The sequence below is a fragment of the Castanea sativa genome, chromosome 4, assembly GCF_040712315.1.
Source record: "Castanea sativa cultivar Marrone di Chiusa Pesio chromosome 4, ASM4071231v1".
In the NCBI taxonomy this organism is placed as follows: Eukaryota; Viridiplantae; Streptophyta; class Magnoliopsida; order Fagales; family Fagaceae; genus Castanea; species Castanea sativa.
The window spans coordinates 35,124,673-35,143,436 of NC_134016.1; the positions used below are offsets into that span (position 1 = coordinate 35,124,673).

General features: G+C 34.3%; 2 protein-coding genes and 1 pseudogene across 2 annotated transcripts; all 3 read left to right on the forward strand.

Annotated features, from left to right (window-relative positions):
- On the forward strand, positions 1-3,916 carry LOC142632275 (protein Asterix). The gene is made up of 3 exons (XM_075806700.1): positions 1-249; positions 349-449; positions 3,511-3,916. Exons 1-3 carry the CDS (start codon positions 94-96, stop codon positions 3,572-3,574), a joined length of 321 nt encoding a protein of 106 aa, XP_075662815.1. The 5' UTR covers positions 1-93; the 3' UTR covers positions 3,575-3,916.
- Positions 3,917-9,967: 6,051 nt separating this feature from the next.
- On the forward strand, positions 9,968-12,650 carry LOC142632779 (UDP-glycosyltransferase 83A1-like). The gene is made up of 2 exons (XM_075807119.1): positions 9,968-10,460; positions 11,752-12,650. The coding sequence occupies exons 1-2, from the start codon at positions 9,968-9,970 to the stop codon at positions 12,615-12,617; spliced, it is 1,359 nt and encodes a 452-aa protein (XP_075663234.1). The 3' UTR covers positions 12,618-12,650.
- A 3,648-nt stretch (positions 12,651-16,298) lies between these two features.
- On the forward strand, positions 16,299-18,041 carry LOC142632781 (UDP-glycosyltransferase 83A1-like; annotated as a pseudogene).
- The last annotated feature ends 723 nt before the right edge of the window (positions 18,042-18,764 follow it).

Sequence of the window (18,764 nt, forward strand, 5' to 3'; positions counted from 1 at the left end):
ACATACTAGTCAGCTAAGCTGAGGCGCACGAGGTAGCCACATTTCCACACAGAGCAAGAGAGAGAAGAGAGATCGAAACGAATCGTATCGGAGATGTCATCGCACGGGAACTCAAACTCGGCAAACGATCCGCGTATGCCGTCGGCGGCGAAGCCATTCGTGGCTCCGATGGTGAACCCTCAAGATCTCCCCGTCGATTACTCCGGCTTCATCGCCGTCATCTTCGGCATCGCCGGTGTCATGTTCAGGGTCCCCTACCATCTCCTCTACCTTTCAATATTGATCTTAATCTCTGCATAGATTTGAAATTCTTATGTTTATGGTTTTGGTTTTTTTTTTTTTTTGCAGTACAAGCTAAGCTCGTGGCTTGCTATCATTTTCTGCGCTCAATCGCTCACCAACTTGCGCAATTTCGAAACCGATCTCAAACAGGTCTCCATGGCCATGATGTAAGTTCACTTTTTTCCTTTTCATTTCTGTATTCCTCAAACTAGTGTATGTTTGTGTGAATCAACTTCATTTTCATACTCATGAAACCACTAGGGATTTCTTGATTAAACACATCGGAGATATTAGGAAATTTCTGGGTCTGTCAATTCTTGAAAATTCAGTATATGATAAGCCATTGATACTACATATTGTGCTAATTTTTAGCTCAATGGAACCCCGGATCTCTTATTCCATGACAAGAGACTTTATGAGTTTAAAATATAATAAGAAATGATAAAAAGGCATAAATGTGTCTACATAATAAAACTAGTAGTTAAGAAGCTATTAGTTTGGTTGAGTGTGCGTGTGAGCGAGAGGGAGGGAAGAATTTAAGAAAAAAGGACTAAAAATGTATCCCATTGTATTCTGGTCAATATTGGATATGTATATGATACAGATTCGGCTGCTAGTTTCTAGTATCTGTGGTTTTTAGTTTTTTCACAATAGAAGATCTGAACAAATTGATACGACTACTCTGTATGGTCTGTGTAGTACAAGCGAAGACCCTTTAGATGCTAATGACGGGTATCATTAGATGTTTCTGACATTTGGTTATGAAAACCTTGGAAATGGCTATTTTGGTCTAGAATGAGCTGTATTTGGCTTATTCAAAGTTGCCAAAAGACTCGAAACGCCCAAGATTTTACTGCTAGAAGAGAGAACCAAAGTTGACATGAATAGTCTAAACCTCCACTTCTTGATGTCCTAGATATTTCAGATCAGCCCATAATTAAATGGATAAAATCAGCACTCAATGTCTGATTTTACGCATTGTGTTTCCTTGTTTGATTTCCTTATTTCTGTCAACTCTTCCCTTTGATTTGTTTGTATTTGCTTCAAGTGTAGTGGGTTTACTATATTTTTTTGATAAATAGTGTAGTGGGTTTACTATCGTAAACACATTGTACTTTTCTTATCAATAAAACTGTTATTACCTATCCCAAAAAAAAAAAAAAAATCAGCACTCAATGGCCTTCTTTTAGGAGGAAATGCCAATTTTGGGATATAGTAACCCTTTTTTGCTAGGTATTGGCAGACATGGAAATTTGAACTGACTTTTTGTGAACTTGTTGAGGATTCATTGGCCTTTTTATTCTCTCTGTTTTTGTCTTGTCTTACGGTTGACCAGGTCCATTTCTGTGCCACTATTACAAAGAAGAAAATGTTCTATAGCAAATTCAAGTTATCTACTTGGCAATTTCTTTCAGTAGTTGATTTTTAGATTGTGTTAATGACTTAATGGTAGGTTTTGATGCAAATGGTCACTTTGGTTATTCATTTGGTGATTGTAATTTGCCACAATCCTTTGGACTTATATAGAGAGTAAATTTGTTCCCACAAACGTTAACAAATGATTTGAAATGATTTGATTTCTTATATTTTGTCTTTCATAAAATTAATAAGATACAAATTATGATGAGGTGATGCCCCATTAACATTGGTGAGACCTCGCCTACTTTTGTATTATCTGATAAAATTACCTATAGATCAAAGGCATTCAAATAAATCTATAAAAAATATAAATGTACATCTTCTGAATGGCCTTCTTTTAGGAGGAAATGCCAATTTTGGGATATAGTAACCCTTTTTTGCCAGGTATTGGCAGACATGGAAATTTGAACTGACTTTTTGTGAACTTGTTGAGGATTCATTGGCCTTTTTATTCTCTCTGTTTTTGTCTTGTTTTACGGTTGACCAGGTCCATTTCTGTGCCACTATTACAAAGAAGAAAATGTTCTATAGCAAATTCAAGTTATCTACTTGGCAATTTCTTTCAGTAGTTGATTTTTAGATTGTGTTAATGACTTAATGGTAGGTTTTGATGCAAATGGTCACTTTGGTTATTCATTTGGTGATTGTAATTTGCCACAATCCTTTGGACCTATATAGAGAGTAAATTTGTTCCCACAAACGTTAACAAATGATTTGAAATGATTTGATTTCTTATATTTTGTCTTTCATAAAATTAATAAGATACAAATTATGATGAGGTGATGCCCCATTAACATTGGTGAGACCTCGCCTACTTTTGTATTATCTGATAAAATTACCTATAGATCAAAGGCATTCAAATAAATCTATAAAAAATATAAATGTACATCTTCTGAATTTTGCATGAATTAGTAGAGCTAAATGGCTTTTTCTTTCTCTGCTTGAGTTTGAATGGTGGATAGCTGTGCATATATGGGCAAGATTAGAGTCCCCCCTTTTTTTTTCCCATAGGAAAAAGCATTTAAATTATTATTTTTCACTTTGTTATCTCTTCTTTAGGAATCCTTAACTTATTGAATATCTTAAAGTGTTAAAAGTTCCATCCAATATAGGTAAAAGGGGTGGTGCCCATCAAGACTGATATGGCGCGCCACCCTATCATAGTTTCTCCCTTGTAATAGTCAGTATCAAATGAGACACTATGAATTTCTTATAAACAAACAAATAAATAAAGGGTAACACAGCCATACCTTTTAAGACGCCATATACAGCTGAAAGGGGAGACTAACTTATCACTTTGAGGCAGCATTTTTCTTTAGAGTAGGTTTGAAGATCTCCTCATCTTAGGATTCTGCACAAAGTGTAGTAATTTTATGTCTATTTTAAGTTTACATGTTTGTTGGATAAAAGGACACTGCATGGCTAGTTTGCTAATCTGTTCCAGCTTTGTGTAATCTTACCTTTCAATGCAATTTTAGGGCTTCATTGTGTACAAATGATTGACATATAATTAGAGAAGAATATAATAACTGCAGCCAAAACATGGGATTTCGGTAGTCATTAGATCCACTAAGTGTAGTGGAGCTCCACTCCAAATTGTTGGTTTAACTTCTATGGGAAAATTTTACATCAGTGTCCAATTGTTGATCTTCAAGCTCGTGAGACGGATACTGATTCCATTTTTATTTTATTTTTAGTTTAAGATTTTCGGTCCTCAACGTATATTTTCCTTTTATCATCTGTGCTTCAATATGATGGTGTTATTGGTTACTTATCTTACATCTATTATGTTGGAATTATGAACACCAGGTTTGCTATTATGGGATTAGTCACAAACTACTTTGGGCCTGCTCGACCAGGCAGAAAAGGTTAAGATTTCATGGTTCACATAGTCAAGACAAACTCTTTGAAGGCTCCATTCTTCTGATGGTGATTTTATTGTTGTTCTGGGGTATATTGTTAATGAAATTTGTAGTTTTGCTTGGACATCTTCTGTGACAATGTTATTCAAATTAAATGGATGCAGTTTTAGCTCTACCATGGAAGAAGCACTTCACATAGCGCCCCTTCCCACCACCCCGGCCAAAACCCTACAAAACCTAATGACATTGGTGTACTAACTACTAAGACTAGTAGGCAGGTTGTAGCATTACCTACTTAATGATTCAAGTATCAATAGAATAATGAATGGTGAAAATGCATTTTTGGTTCTCAATTTCATCTATTTATTTATGTTGATGCACAGTCTACTAATCTAGTGTTGCATTTGCTATAGCACTTAAGAGTATTACATCATGCATGTTTGAAGTATGTTAACAGTGGCCAAGAGCTTTTTAACTCAATTGGCGCCTCTGGGTATATCTAATGGGGGGTATATCTAATGGAAATGTTTAACGTTCAAATCTCCCCTCTCCCAACTATTGAATTATAAAAAAAAGAAAAAAAAAGTATTTGAACAGTCAGAAACCAATTACATAGTTCTCATGGAGGCCTACAGTGATCTCAGAGGTGGCCAACTTTTCTGAGCTCGGACAGTAGAGTTGAAGCCACAGCGACCAAATGCTCTGTTTTTATTCCCATAACATTAATGTTTTGGCTTTTGGTATTGTTTCTTAAGGGAAAAGCAAGTTTTTCTCAAGTGCGTCAATGTCCAAATTGACGTAGGACAGCAGGACAGGGATGTTTGTCTTCCATGAATTAAGGAAAAGCTTAAGGGACGATTTCTGCTTTGAAGGATAAAGGATGGGAAAAGAAATTAGAGGGCTTTTGATTCAATATTAGGCTAGCAAAGATTGAATTTTACAGGGGTTTGAGCCTTTGAGGGACTGGATACAGGAACCAAGTTGCATGATTTTTCTGTGGAGCAGCTTGTAAAATTCAAGGATATTTAGGGTTAGGGTTTTATGGTGGCAGAGGTAGGTGAAACTTGAGAAATTTTGAGTTTCTAATAGAGCAAAGTGTAGGGTTTGGAGGCTCAGGAAAACTCAACAGTACTATAGCAGGTCTGGTTTTAATTGATTAGGGAAGCTAATCAAAGATGAGTTGTTTGGAGTTCTTGCCATAGTTGTCAGTATCATATGACATATGATTAGTATTTTATGATACAAATCATACGTGTACAAAAAGTTTTGTATCGTAGAGGTATATTATAGTGTTCATGAATTGTACAATACATAAGTGTATATTGATGAATTGTATCGTACCGTTGAATTGTACGATACTTAAATATGTGAGTTTAAAATGAGGTTTTTGGTTAAAATTTGAGATTATATTTGATTTAAACAAGTTGTTAGATTTATTTTAATACAAAATTATTGGAATACTTAATTGAGTCCAAAAAAATAAAATGTCCATGAGTTTTTCCCTCCTATTCTCTTTCTTCTATAAAATTTGGACTAAATACTTGACATTTGACTTTTATAATTGCAAATTTATTTTTGTTATCATTGTTATAAGTCTAAGAAGCAAGAATGCTAGGAAAAAATATAAAGAAAAATTATTAGAATACAATAATAAAAAAAAAAGATTCATGATATGATCCAAGTTTTGACAATTATGGTTCTTATACTATCAATTTTTGGGGAAGAAAATGGTAGCAAAATCAGGTCTGAATTGGCTCAAAATTAATTGAAAATTGCTAAAAACTTAAGGAGTATAGGAAAAAGAGTATACATTTAACACCTAGTTTTCATACGTAATGCTAGCTTCTTCTTCTTCTTTTTTTTTTTTCGAAATAAAGTAAACGACAAAGTTTGGCTACAAATAAGGCTACAACCAACAATAAGAAGATAAAATGTGTCACGTGTAACCATACTTAAGTGATTGTATACAACCATTTTAAGTAAGTTATGTGCAATTTGTTTTCTTATTGTTGGTTGTAGCCAAACTTTGTCTTGTACTGATAAACATAATTCCCTTCCCCCCCCCCCCCCCCCACATAAAATGACATGGCTTAAATGTCTCCCTAAATTATGAGATCACATTTAACACAAACTATAAATTCTTGCAATGAACATGTTAATTTGAAATAAAATTTTAATTTTCATCCCATTATAAAAAAATTCACTGCAAAAATTTATTTGACTAATGAGTATTTGACTATATGAGTTAACACTAATTAGACACGTTTATTAAACGAGCCAAGATTTTTCAATTCTAATACAACCTGTTAATTAACTGGGTTAGTCATATCAATTCATTTATCAGATTTTATCAAAGCAAAAAAAAAAAAAAAAATTAGTATTAACCAACTTGATCTAAATTATGAAAAACTAAAAAAAATAATTTTTCTAATATAAAATTTGGAACTAATGAGTAGATGCATCACAAATAATTAGGAGAAATTACACTTTACCACCCTAAACTATGCACCAGATTACACTTTGCACCCTAAACTATCCAAATGCACACTTTGCACCCTAAACTATTACACTTATCACACTTTGCACCCCGATGTTACTTTTGCTGTTTTGTTTAACGGAATCTTGCTGCATATGACAAGCACATGCTTCTTACTTAGGTGGAACAAACTTAAAAGACTGAAATGTCCTTCTTCAAAATTAATTAAAACAGTAGGATTCCGTTAAACATAACAGCAAAAATAACACCGGGGTGCAAAGTGTGATTAGTGTAATAGTTTAGGGTGCAAAATGTAATCTGGTGCATAGTTTAGGATGGTAAAGTGTAATTTCTCCCAAATAATCATTTAAAAATTAAAACATATCTGAATATCACAAATAATCAATCACAATATGTTGAGGAAAATAAACCACAACAACTAACAACTTTTTATACCTAGGGTTTGAAGAGTATATTGGTAAAATATCATTTAATTAAATGGGTTAGACGGGTTAAATGAGTTCCATGAGTTAGACACTAACCTGACTTGTTTATTAAACGTGTCAATCATGTCAACCCGAATATGACATGAACTCGTCAACCCATAACCTGCTAATTTTATGTTGAGCTGTATTGTGTTTGCGGGTCAAATTTTGCCACTCCTAGTTCCTATTATTTGTAAATAAATATCTATCCCAATTCCCAACTAATATTTTGATTTTGACAATGATTTTGGATGGTATGGTAAACATTGCAACTTTATCTCAAATTAAGATATTGATTGCAAAAATTAATAGTTTAGCATAAATATTAAATGATCCATAGTTTCGGGCAGATAGTTATAATACACCATTTTTTTTATAACCATGAAATCTCTACTATATTTTTTTATACAAGATAGAATTTCTATTTTAACCTAATCTAATTGTATATGTCTGTGAAGCTCTATCTTGGAGATTTGAACTTCGACTCTTACTCCCAACACCCCACAAGCATTTATACTTGTGGAGTGACCACTGCACCAAAGGTGCGTAGTGATATGAAATCTCTACTATTGGAGGTTGTTCTTCATAACATTTGAATGACAACTATGAATGGTTTTTATTTAACAACCATTAAGCTTCGATTCGAAGACTTAACAATAATATACCTAAAAGATGTTTGTAAAATATAATATACCTAAAATAATGGCAATGCTTAATGGAAGGAGTATGTTTCGGATGATGATTTTGCATGACCATTGGGAATAACCATTGGGATTGCAAGGATAAGACGTGTTGCTATCTTAAAATTTTTTAGATAGATACAATATGCTGAAAATCTACGGTTCAAACTCTCTTGCGTTAGCATTTTGTGATAAAAAGTTGTTAATTAAGATACAAGCTAGGAAGCACAGACACTTTATTTGAGTTGCTGTACCCATGTCGGACACTTGACACTTCTTGGACATTGCTACGTGCGTGTCCTAGTTGTGTTATTCTTTAAAAATTAAAAAAAAATACAGGACACAGTCGAGATATGAAAACAAGAGGAATCGAATACCTCTTCACAAAATAAAGAGAACATTTAGGCTCTGAATAACAATATTGCATTTGAAAATTAATAAATATCTTTATTTTTTATTTGTATTATAATTGATGAACATCATTTAATAGCAATAAATATGCTTTTTATCAATTATTACTCATTTTATAAAAACAATAAATGCTTTTTTTTTTTTGTGTACTCCATTTTTTTTTTGTGTGAAGTGAGTTTCTGTCACGCTTTGAATAATAATATTACATTTGAAAATTAATAAATATCTTTATTTTTGATTTATATTATAATTGATGAACATCATTTAATAGTAATAAATATGCTTTATATCAATTATTACTCATATTTTATAAAAACAATAAATGATTTTTTTTAGATAGTTATAATATTTTGCAAATTTTGCAGTTCAAACCCTTTCACCCTAGTATTTTGTGCATGGAGAGGTGCCAATTAAGCTATAAATTAGGAAGCATAGATACTTTATTTGAGGTGTTGTACCTGTGTCGGACACTAAACACTTCTTGGACACTTCTACATGCGTGTTCTAGCTATGTCATTTAAAAAAAAAAAAAAAATGCAAGACTTAGTTTGGATACAAGAACAAGAGGAATCAAATACCTCTTTACAAAACAAAGAGAACATTCACGCTCTGAATAATAATATTGCATTTGAAAATTAATAAATATCTTAATTTTTTAATTTGTATTATAATTGATGAACATCATCTAATAGTAATAAATATGCTTTATTATCAATTATTACTTATATTTTATAAAAACAATAAATTATTTTTTTTGGTGTATTCCATATTTATTTATCTTATATAGTTACAATATGCTGCCAATCTCGCAGTTCAAACCTTCTTGCCCTAGCATTTTGTGCATGTAAATGTGCCAATTAAGCTACAAGCTAGGAAGCACAAACACTTTATTTGAGGTGTCGTATCCGTGTTGTACACTTAACACTTCTTGGACACTTATACATGCGTGTCCTAGCTATGACATTTTCTAACAATTTAAAAAATATGCAGGACATTGTCGGGATACGAGAACAAGAGGAATCAAATACCTCTTCATTAAACAAAGAGAACATTCACACTCTGAATAATAATATTGCATTTGAAAATTAATAAATATCTTTTTTATTTATTTGTATTATAATTGATAAACATCATTTAATTGTAATAAATATATCAATTATTACTCATACTTTATAAAAACAATAAATGATTTTTTTTTGGTGTACTCCAATTTTTGTTTTTTTGTGGTGAGTGTTTTTTTGTTTTGTTTTGTTTTGGTGTACTCCAATTTTTTGTTTTTGTTTTTTTTTTTGTGGAGAAAGTTTCAACCTATGACGTCTACTTCCGATGATAACTTCTTATCATCAGACCAAGATATCAATTGGTTTTTGGTGTAGGCGGAGATTGAATCTCAAATCTCTTATTCAACTATTAGAGACTTTACAACCATTAGAAACTTTACTAATTACCCTAACTGATTAATAGTAATAAATTTTCTTTCTTATTAATTATTACTCTTAATTTGATAAAACAATAAATGATTAATAATAATAAATTTGCTTTATTATTAATTATTATGCTTAATTTGATAAAAACAATAAATGATTAATAGTAATTTCTTTTTGATACAAGATAGAATTTCTACTCTAGTCTAATCTAAGTATATATGCATGTGAAGCTCTCTTTTGGAGACTTGAACCCCGTCACTTGCCCCCCACACCCCACAAGCATTTATACTTGTAGAGTGATCACCGTACCAAATGTGCCCGGTGGTAAATAATTAATAGTAATAAATTTGCTTTATTATACATTATTACTCTAAATTTGATAAAAACAATAAATGATTAATAATATATAGAAATAAAATGTTCATTGTTTCTATTAAATTGATATATGAAAAATAAAATCTTAACCATATTTAATAATTAATTAATATACGTATCTTCATCATACTTGTGTTTTACTTTTTCAAAAATTGCCTTGTTACTACATTGTATCCGTAACTGTACCCGCGCAGTATTTGTGCCGGTGCTTCATAGGCTACAAGGCTCTTGGCGACGTGTTGCTAAGTTGAATGGATCATAGAAATCAAATAATGATACCTATTTCTTAGGAGTTCCGAATCTTCCGATAGGAAAATATTATTTTGATATCATTGTGGAGAAATTATTAATATTCTCACGGTGGGCTACATCATTTGTTCACCATTTGACTAAAAGTGCAAGTTAGATAATGGATATTGGAATTTAAACTCATTGTTCACTGCTAGAATTCTATATTAATCTTCCTACAAAATTCGAACAAACACAATTGTACGGAGAGACTGAACCACACCAAAAAACAAAGACCCAACCAAACTCCAATTCTAAAAGCATGGGAGCAACCAAAGCTCATGTGTTACTTATTTCATACCCAGCACAAGGGCATGTTGCACCATTCATGAAGTTGTCACACCTTCTAGTTGATCATGAGGTAAAGGTGACATTTGTGATAACAGAGTCTACACATGTACGAATGAAGAATGCATTGCCAGAGCTGGGAGAGAAGCAGCACCTGATGAGGCTAGTCTCACTCCCTGATGGTTTGGAATCTGAGGATGATCGGAAAGATGAAAGGAAGCTCAGTTCGAGTATTGCTCAAGTCTTGCCTGGTCATCTTGAGGACTTGATTAAGAAGGCTAACCAATTGGGTGGTGATGATGATCAGATCACTTGTGTTATTACTGATGCAGCTTTTATGTGGGCTCTGGAGATTGCTGAGAAGATGAGGCTCAAGCGGGCAGTGTTTTGGACATCCGAACCAGGACTCTTGGCCTCGTCACTTAACATTCCGAAGCTTCTTGAGGCAGGCATCATTGACACAAATGGTTAGTCTGTGACAGTGTTTGTTGTGTATTAATTTTGTTTCTTTTCATTTTTACTTCTGCTATTGAATCATTATATCTAGTTCTTCATATTTTGTTTTCCATTATGAGTAAAATGTCTATAGCATAGCAGGATCGCGGTGCCTTAAGGCCTGTGAAGCTATGGAAATACTGCCAATTATCGTTTATAAAGTATGTGCCTTGTTACAAGATCACCACTTATAAATATGATTTTCTAAATCAAGGGCCATACAGCTCAACTGTCACCTCTTGCCTCTTGGAGAAGTTTAAGTTTCAAATCTCCCCTCCCCTAGCTAGTGGCGGAGCCAGGATTTCAACTTAGGGGGACAAGATTAAATGACATCTTATTATTATAATAATATTTCTTCATAAGCTCAATTAACTACATGTATGTATATATATATATTTCATATCATTCAAATAAAGAAAACAAAAATAATCAAATTATAGTAAAAAAAAAAAAATCTAAATACATAATGTTGAAATTAAAATAAATTGAAAAAATAAATTAATGTAAGAGTGTTAGGAATATAATGATATAATAATATACCTATAAAGTTGTATTAATGTTTCAGTGCCTTGCATTCTTTTAAATTTTTTTGTAGAATTAGGCATATGTTTCCTTATTTGTTTAAGTAGTTAAAATTAAGATATATAGGAAGGGTATGAAACTGTGAAAAATTAAAAGAAAATATGAGTTATGTCAAGGATACAATAAAAATTCACAGTAATTTCACAACATTCCTTAAAGTAGCACATCATCTCATACATGTGGATCATTAAAAAAATTTTAAATCATATATTGTGGTTTACATCTTGAATGAACACAAAGTAGATTTTTTTAATGCTCTACGCACAAAAAGTGATTTCAATTTTTTCATCATTGACCTCTTTTATGTCTAAAAATTATCAGTCTGTAATTTGTAGTTTGTATTATATACTGTGACTATGTGAGAAGCAAAGAAATTCTATAATAGTGAATTTAACTATTTAAATGGTCCACTAGGAAAAGACGAAAACTAGTATGGTGATTTTTTTTTTTAATCTTAAAGTAACATGCTTTTCGATATGTGTAGGGGAAATTTAGGCTTTCTAACATCAAACTCTAGTATTATGCTATTTTATACAAATTTTGGGGCAGGTTGGGGGCACCTACCCCCTCTCGCCCCCCTTGGCTACGCGACTGCCCCTAACTATTGAATTATGGATAAAAAAGAAAAAGAAAGTGAAAGATATGGTTTTCGAAATTTCACTAGGGAGAATGAACCTGCAGGGACTCCGAGAAAGGATGGGAAAATACAATTGTCACCAAACGTACCACCTCTGAGCACTGCTGAGTTCTTCTGGAACTGGCCAGAGAACCTAGAGATGCAAAAGACCATGTTTTCTTATGCCCTTGCCATCCAGCAAAAGATGAAGGCATCCAACTGGCTACTGTGCCACTGGTTTCATGACCTCCACCCTGCAGCCAGTGATTTACTCCCAAACATGTTACCTATTGGTCCATTGCTGGCAAATGAGCATCCTGTTGGAAACCTTTGGAGAGAGGATTCAACTTGCTTGTGCTGGCTCAATGAACAACCAGCTGGATCAGTCATTTATGTAGCCTTTGGCAGCACGTCACTTGTATCCATTAGCCAGCACCAGTTTGATCAAATAGCACTTGGACTTGAACTTGCAGGTCGACCATTTCTGTGGGTGATAAAATCAGACCTCACCAAAGGGTCCAACACCAAATACCCAGATGGTTTTGCTAATGGAAAAATTGTTCAGTGGGCACCTCAAGAAAAGGTGTTGGCTCATCCTTCTGTTGCCTGTTTCTTGACACATTGCGGTTGGAACTCAACCTTGGAGAGCTTAAGCAATGCAGTTCCTTTCCTATGTTGGCCTCAGTTTGGAGATCAACATTATGTCCAGAGCTGCATATGTGATGGTTGGAAGGTTGGCTTACCGTTAAAAAAAGATGACAATGGGATCATTACAAGCCATGAAATTAAGAGGAAGATTGACGAGTTGTTTTCTGATGATGACGTAAGAGCAAATTCACTGAAGCTGAAGAACATGGCCAGAGAGAGTGTTGGGAAAGGGGGATCTTCTACAAAAAACTTGGAGTACTTTATTGAACAGATCAAGCATTAAACGTCGCAAGGTGTGTTGAGCAAATCTTTGTGTCAAAACATGTCAAAATAAGGCTGTATAAATTAGGGCCAATAGTTGTTTAAAAGACAGTTAATAATGTTTTGATCTCCTCAAAGATGAGTAGTTATTGGATAATAAACATCTAAAGCTTCAAAATAAAGACAAATATTAGATTTGTTTGAAAGTTGACATGGTGTTGCTCCAACTAAGCACAAGCAATTTTTTTTATATATTTTATTTGCAATCTAAATTCAGTTTTAAAAAAAGGTTTTTGCTATGTTTTAAGTTTTATCCCTACTTTGTGCATATATATAAACCACTTTGTTGCACAACTTTTAGAGGCAGAAAGGCGGATATGCCAGAGCTAAATAGAGAAATCATCTTTATGGTAGAGCTAAAACAAGAAAAACCATTTGTGTGTTCCTATGTATCTAAAGCCTTAAACATTTGAAACCACAAAAACTTTTCCAGTGACTTTTCTAGCGAGTTCGCTGTAGCAAATCTTCAAGAAGATTCCTTGAAGTTCCAGATGTTCTCATTTGTGTGGATGATGAGTTGCTACAAGAATTTACGTCTTTAGCGATCAAATTATCAACGAACAACCAAAAAGTTGCTACTAATAAGTACACATTATGTAGGCGGACCCTCTATATCATAACTGAAAATTAATAAAAAAAAAAAAATTTATTATTATATTATTCTATTAATTTCTAATTAATCTAACTATTCAAAAAAAAAAAAAAAAGTACACATTAGCTATGACAATTTATAGTCTTCAATAAATGCCAAAAAAAAAAAAAAGTTTCATAGTTTATAGGTCTTTAATAAGATGGAGGAATTTCTTTTTTCACTTGCAGGAAGTGGTGGGAAATATTAGCGACAGCCATAAATTTTCTAGCGATAACATTTATGTTGCTAAAATAAGATTTATATTAGCAACATACCTTGTTTCTGCTAGTGATGATCTTGCGTGTCATCATTGATATGTGGCCAAGATAAATATAGTATATGTGATTTCTATATTGGTGACGACATTTGTTATCATTAAAAAGTGAATTTTAGTGACGACATTGCTTCTTGTCGCTAATAGTGAACTTTTAGACATTTGTAGAGGTTATAATAGATACTCTAGATGTGCAAAGGTTTTGTAAGTAGATTGGGTCCTTAAGTTACAACATTTGTTTTCCAAGATCATCTCTCAGTGAACTTTATGTGCTTGTGTAGAAACCCTATTTAGGGGTGCACATGAAACCCACCAACCCAATGCCTTGGTTGGTTTTCATAGGTTGGGAGTTGGGTTGGAATTTTATTTTGAGCATTAGGTTAGCTCAAGTTTGGGTTGATAGTCTTTTCAACCCACCTAACCCAACCCAACTATTCATGTATATAAGTTTATTTTATGTTTTTAGTTTGTGTTAGATTATAGATTGATCCCCAGTTAATTAACCAATTATCTAAGTTGATTAATTAGTCCAAATTACATGCAAAACTAATTAAAGCACAATCAAATCACCAAACTAAATAAAATGTAGTGGAAAATAAGTTTGATAGGGCGATTTGATCATGATAGGGAAAACTATCGCAGGCAAAGCCCTACCTAGTGAATTTTAGGTCAACACTACGGAAGAATCCACTAACATAAATAGAGTTTAAAAGTACAAGGAATCTTACCAAATCTTAGAGTACCTACCTATAGTAGAACCTACTGACCTATATGAAAGCTCAACTCTAATCCTCAATAAGACTACTTCTTGCAGAAAACTTCTCCTTCACACAAATCTTCTATTTTTGACTAACATCACATCAACCTATTTGGTTGTCGTAGCTTTGTAATGTTCTTCAAATCACACCTTGATAAACTGGTATCATCTTGGTACAAAACCCTAGGTGCACAAATGTCACAACAACTCTTGTTATGTGTGTCTTTCTATATTATCATGACAACAATAAAGTATCTTTTATATACTATGGAACTCTAGTGTATGAATCTCCAGAAAGGCCAAGTCATTTTGGGCTAAAATATAATTTTTTTTTCCAATTTTCTTGAGGCTCGATGGATCGAGAGGTGTTGAGACATATATTGAGATTCATTTATTCTCAATAGATCGACAAGTATCGAGAGCTGCAATATTAGCATTTCTTGAGTTGTATTGTGTCTTTGATTTTTCCCACTTGTAGATAAAATGTGACGAACTTGAACTTAGAATGAATTACATAAAAAGTGCGTTTTGATCTCGGATATGCATATAAATAAAAATATTACCCTTATAGTGTTTGATTGATTTTGGTATTTTGAGAATTAGTTTTGACGAGCTTGGGAATTTGGAATATAATTAATTAAGCATATTACATGGATTGTAATAATTTAGGCCTTTTGTTTTGATCGCCCTTCAGCTTGTCTAGCCAAGTCAGTGCTGCCTCATCCCTTATTTGCATAAGGACTTGGTCAAGTGGGGTATTTAGTGGGGTGAAGTTGATAGTCCTCCTAGGCGGAGGTCTTGATCTCCTATCGTCCTTTTGGTCACTTGTCCAGACAGACTTTCTTCCTTTGTCGAGACAGAGATCGTCTTGTCTTTCCCTTTTCTTTGGTCTACCCCTTAGGGCAATCATGGCATCCTCAGCGTTGATATACTTCTTGGCCTTGTATAACATGTTAACCATTGTCTTCGGGTCAATCTTGTAGATGAAGAAGAGGAGCTCTCCTGATTGGAGTCCGTTGGTGAATGCGATGACCAAAACTTTGTCGTTGGCCTCGTCAATCAAAAGGGCCTCCTTGTTGGAACAAGTCACATATGAACTCAGGCTTTTGTATTCCTATTGCTTAATGTTCAATAGGCTTCTTGAGGACTTCTTGTACCTTTGCCCCCTGATAAAGTGGGTGACGAAGTGTCCCCTCAACTCCTTGAAGGTAGAGACGGTGTTGGGGGTCACTTTGCTAAATCATACCCTTGCTGGTCCCTTGAATGTAGCGGGGAACGCCCTGCATATAATCTTATTCAGAACCCCTTGTAGATGCATGAGGGTCTTGAATGACTCCAGATGGTCGAGTGGGTCCCACGACCCATCATACGCTTCCACCTACGACATCTGAAACTTGGGTAAGAGGGGGAAAGAAGTTACATGCGCTATGAAAGGTGAGTCTGTCCGCTAAACTAGCTTGTTTAGGTTGGTGAATACCCGTCCCCTCATGCCATTCATCATCATGTCCATCTTCTCCTTCATCATTTGCATGTCCTAGGCCATGCGCATTGCGCTGATTTCCAGTTTCAACGGGTAGTTGGTGTCTTCCTGCTCGTCTTGCTTGCTGGGGATGTTGTTTTCTACTTGATCCTCCTTCTTTTGTCAATATTCTGTTAGGAGGTGGCTGCAGTTCTGTTCCTTGTTGTCCCATTCGTTGCGTTGATCTTCAGGACGTTGCTCATTCCTTTGGTTTAGTTGCTACTTTAACTCCTGGTTGCGCTAGGTGAGCCGTTCAACTACTGCTACTAAGGTTTGCACTTGTCTCTCCAAGGCATTGGAGGGGTTCTTTGTCTTCTGGTTGATGGGAGCTATTGGTCGCGTCTGGACTGTGCAACTCTTTGTCTTAAAAGCAGTGATATGGCCAATCATTCGTCCACACAGATGGCGCCAACTGATAATGCACAAAAATCTTCATTGAGCTAATTATCCTCAATCACTCCAATGGGTACGTAAAGAATAAGAAACCAAGAACCTAATAGAGAGCATCGGTGAGGCGCCGGCCAAAGACCCTCTAAAGGTTAAGTCAATGAATGAGAAATCTCCAAGAACTCTATAGTGAGAGGGCTAGGGATTTTCTGCGTTCCTTGGAAAGAAGGAGACCTATGGTTTATATAGTGATGCGTAGGAGACCTTGATCCCAATAAGACAAGGTTTTTCCTTATAGGGAGGAGCTGGAGTTAATGGCACCGAGATCTTGGGGATACCTTCCATACTGGGAATGAAAAAGTCATGGGGTAGGGTCTTTGTGCGTTGTGAGCAAGATATATCCATATAAGAACGTGCGTGGAGACCACGCAAGGCCATGTTGGATCCGTCAGTATGCTCATCTATCTGTTGATGTGATCCATCTGCTTAGTACAAAAGTGTATCTGTTAGCTTAACAAGGGTCCATTTGCTTAGCCATTAGCATTCGTTGGTGTAGGGCTCAAGGTTCCAGACGGATCTTCCTCGAGACCGACGGCTCCTTTAGGGATTGGCACCGTCGGCTTTACTCTTTGCTAACGAGCTCTTATTGTTTAAGAATTAATTTCTTATTCCAAAAATACCCTTATCTGTATCCCAAAGTTTATTGAGTACGGAATATTAGATATTAGAGGTAATATCTGGCTGCCATTAACAATTCTAACTTGTTTATGTTACTAAAAAAGATATTACTTTACATGTTGATACCTAATTGAGCAACTTATAATCAAGCATCTTCAGTATTTAATATTTGGTATAAGAAATGTAAAAAAGGATAAAAATGTACCGTCCACATAATTAGTGGCATATACTTGTTTAATTTTGGTAAAAAAAAAAGTTGAACCACCCAGTAGGAACTCCAATAAAAGGCAACTTGATTTGGTTGTCAAAGGAAATCCCAGCATGGAGTAGCACCGAGTTACCTTGGAGCTTTTCATGAGACTCAAAGATGCAAAACATTATTTTTGAATATTATTCTTTGAGAGTGAGCCATTATGTGAAACAATGCAACTGGCTTCTCAGAGACTCATTTCATGAACATGACTCACCAGCCTGCGATTTAATTCCTAGGATCATAACTGTTGGCCCATTAATTTTGGGCAATCAATTGAGCAATTATGTTAGAAGCTTTTGGCCTCAGAATTCAACTTGTCTAAGCTGGCTTGATAAACAACCTGTGGGTTTAGTCATTTATGTTGCTTTTGACAGCTTAGCAACCTTTAGGCAACAACAGTTTGATGAATTAGCACTTGGTCTTGAACTCATAAGCAAGCCATTTTTTTGGGTTGTTCGATCAGACATAACAGATGGAGCACTTGCTGAATTCTTGCTTGTGTTTAGAACAAGACCAAATGATCGTGGAACGACTGTTGAATTGGTACCTCAAGAGAAGGTGTTAGATCATCCTTCTATTGCATGTTTTGTACGCCATTGGAGGGTATAAGGATGGGAGTCCAGTTTCTATGTTGGCCTTTCTTTACAGAACAATTACATAATAGGAATTACCTATGTGAAGTTTGGAAGATTGGTTTAGGGTTGACCCCAGATGATAATGGGCTCATCACGAGGCATGAAATCAAAACAAAAATAGAAACACTGCTCTCTGATGATGGAATAAAAACAAATGCACTGAAGCTAAAGAAAATGGCCAAAACGAGTGTAACTGAAGGTGGATCATATTTTAAGAATTTCGAAAGCTTTATTGAACAATTAAAGCATTAAGGATATTATTGTTAGGATGTGTGCCCTTAAATCCTATTGTATGATGCTATGTATTTTATTATGTATGACATTATGTATGACTTAATGTTGTGTTTAATAAAGTTGTTTTGCTATTATCTAAAATAATGGTAACATGAATATTGAGACATTATCATATAGTCCATGAGATGCATAGTATGTGATTTATGTGAAAAGTCACAGAAGATATAAATCACAAGTTCTTTGTAAACTCAAAATTTTAGTTCGTAGTCGGTGATGAAATTGGGCATTTCATGTACGAAGACTATAACATATCAACTAAGATGATTTGTCTTGATCATGGAAATAAAGATTTCTAGTTGATATGTTGATATGTTTTAAGAGTTAAAACATATTGAACTAAACCGGTGTGAGATTTATTATTCTCCTAACGACTATCAAATGAATAATAAACTCACGACTTATATTTGCATGAACTCTTAATCCTGAGAGAATAATGGACTTGATCATGAGGTGTAGGTTACTTTGATATATCAGGAGTGAGATCTAGAGTAACGGTCAAAACCTCAGTATGTTGGGTAATTACATTTAATGTTGATGGAACATATATTCTTAAAATGGAATTCATAGTCTCTTAACGGAGATACAAAATATTCCCTGGAGATACAAAATATTCCCTTGAGATAAGTTTAATGGGTTTGTTATTCAGAATGTTAGGCCTAACTACTTTAGTAAATAGTTACT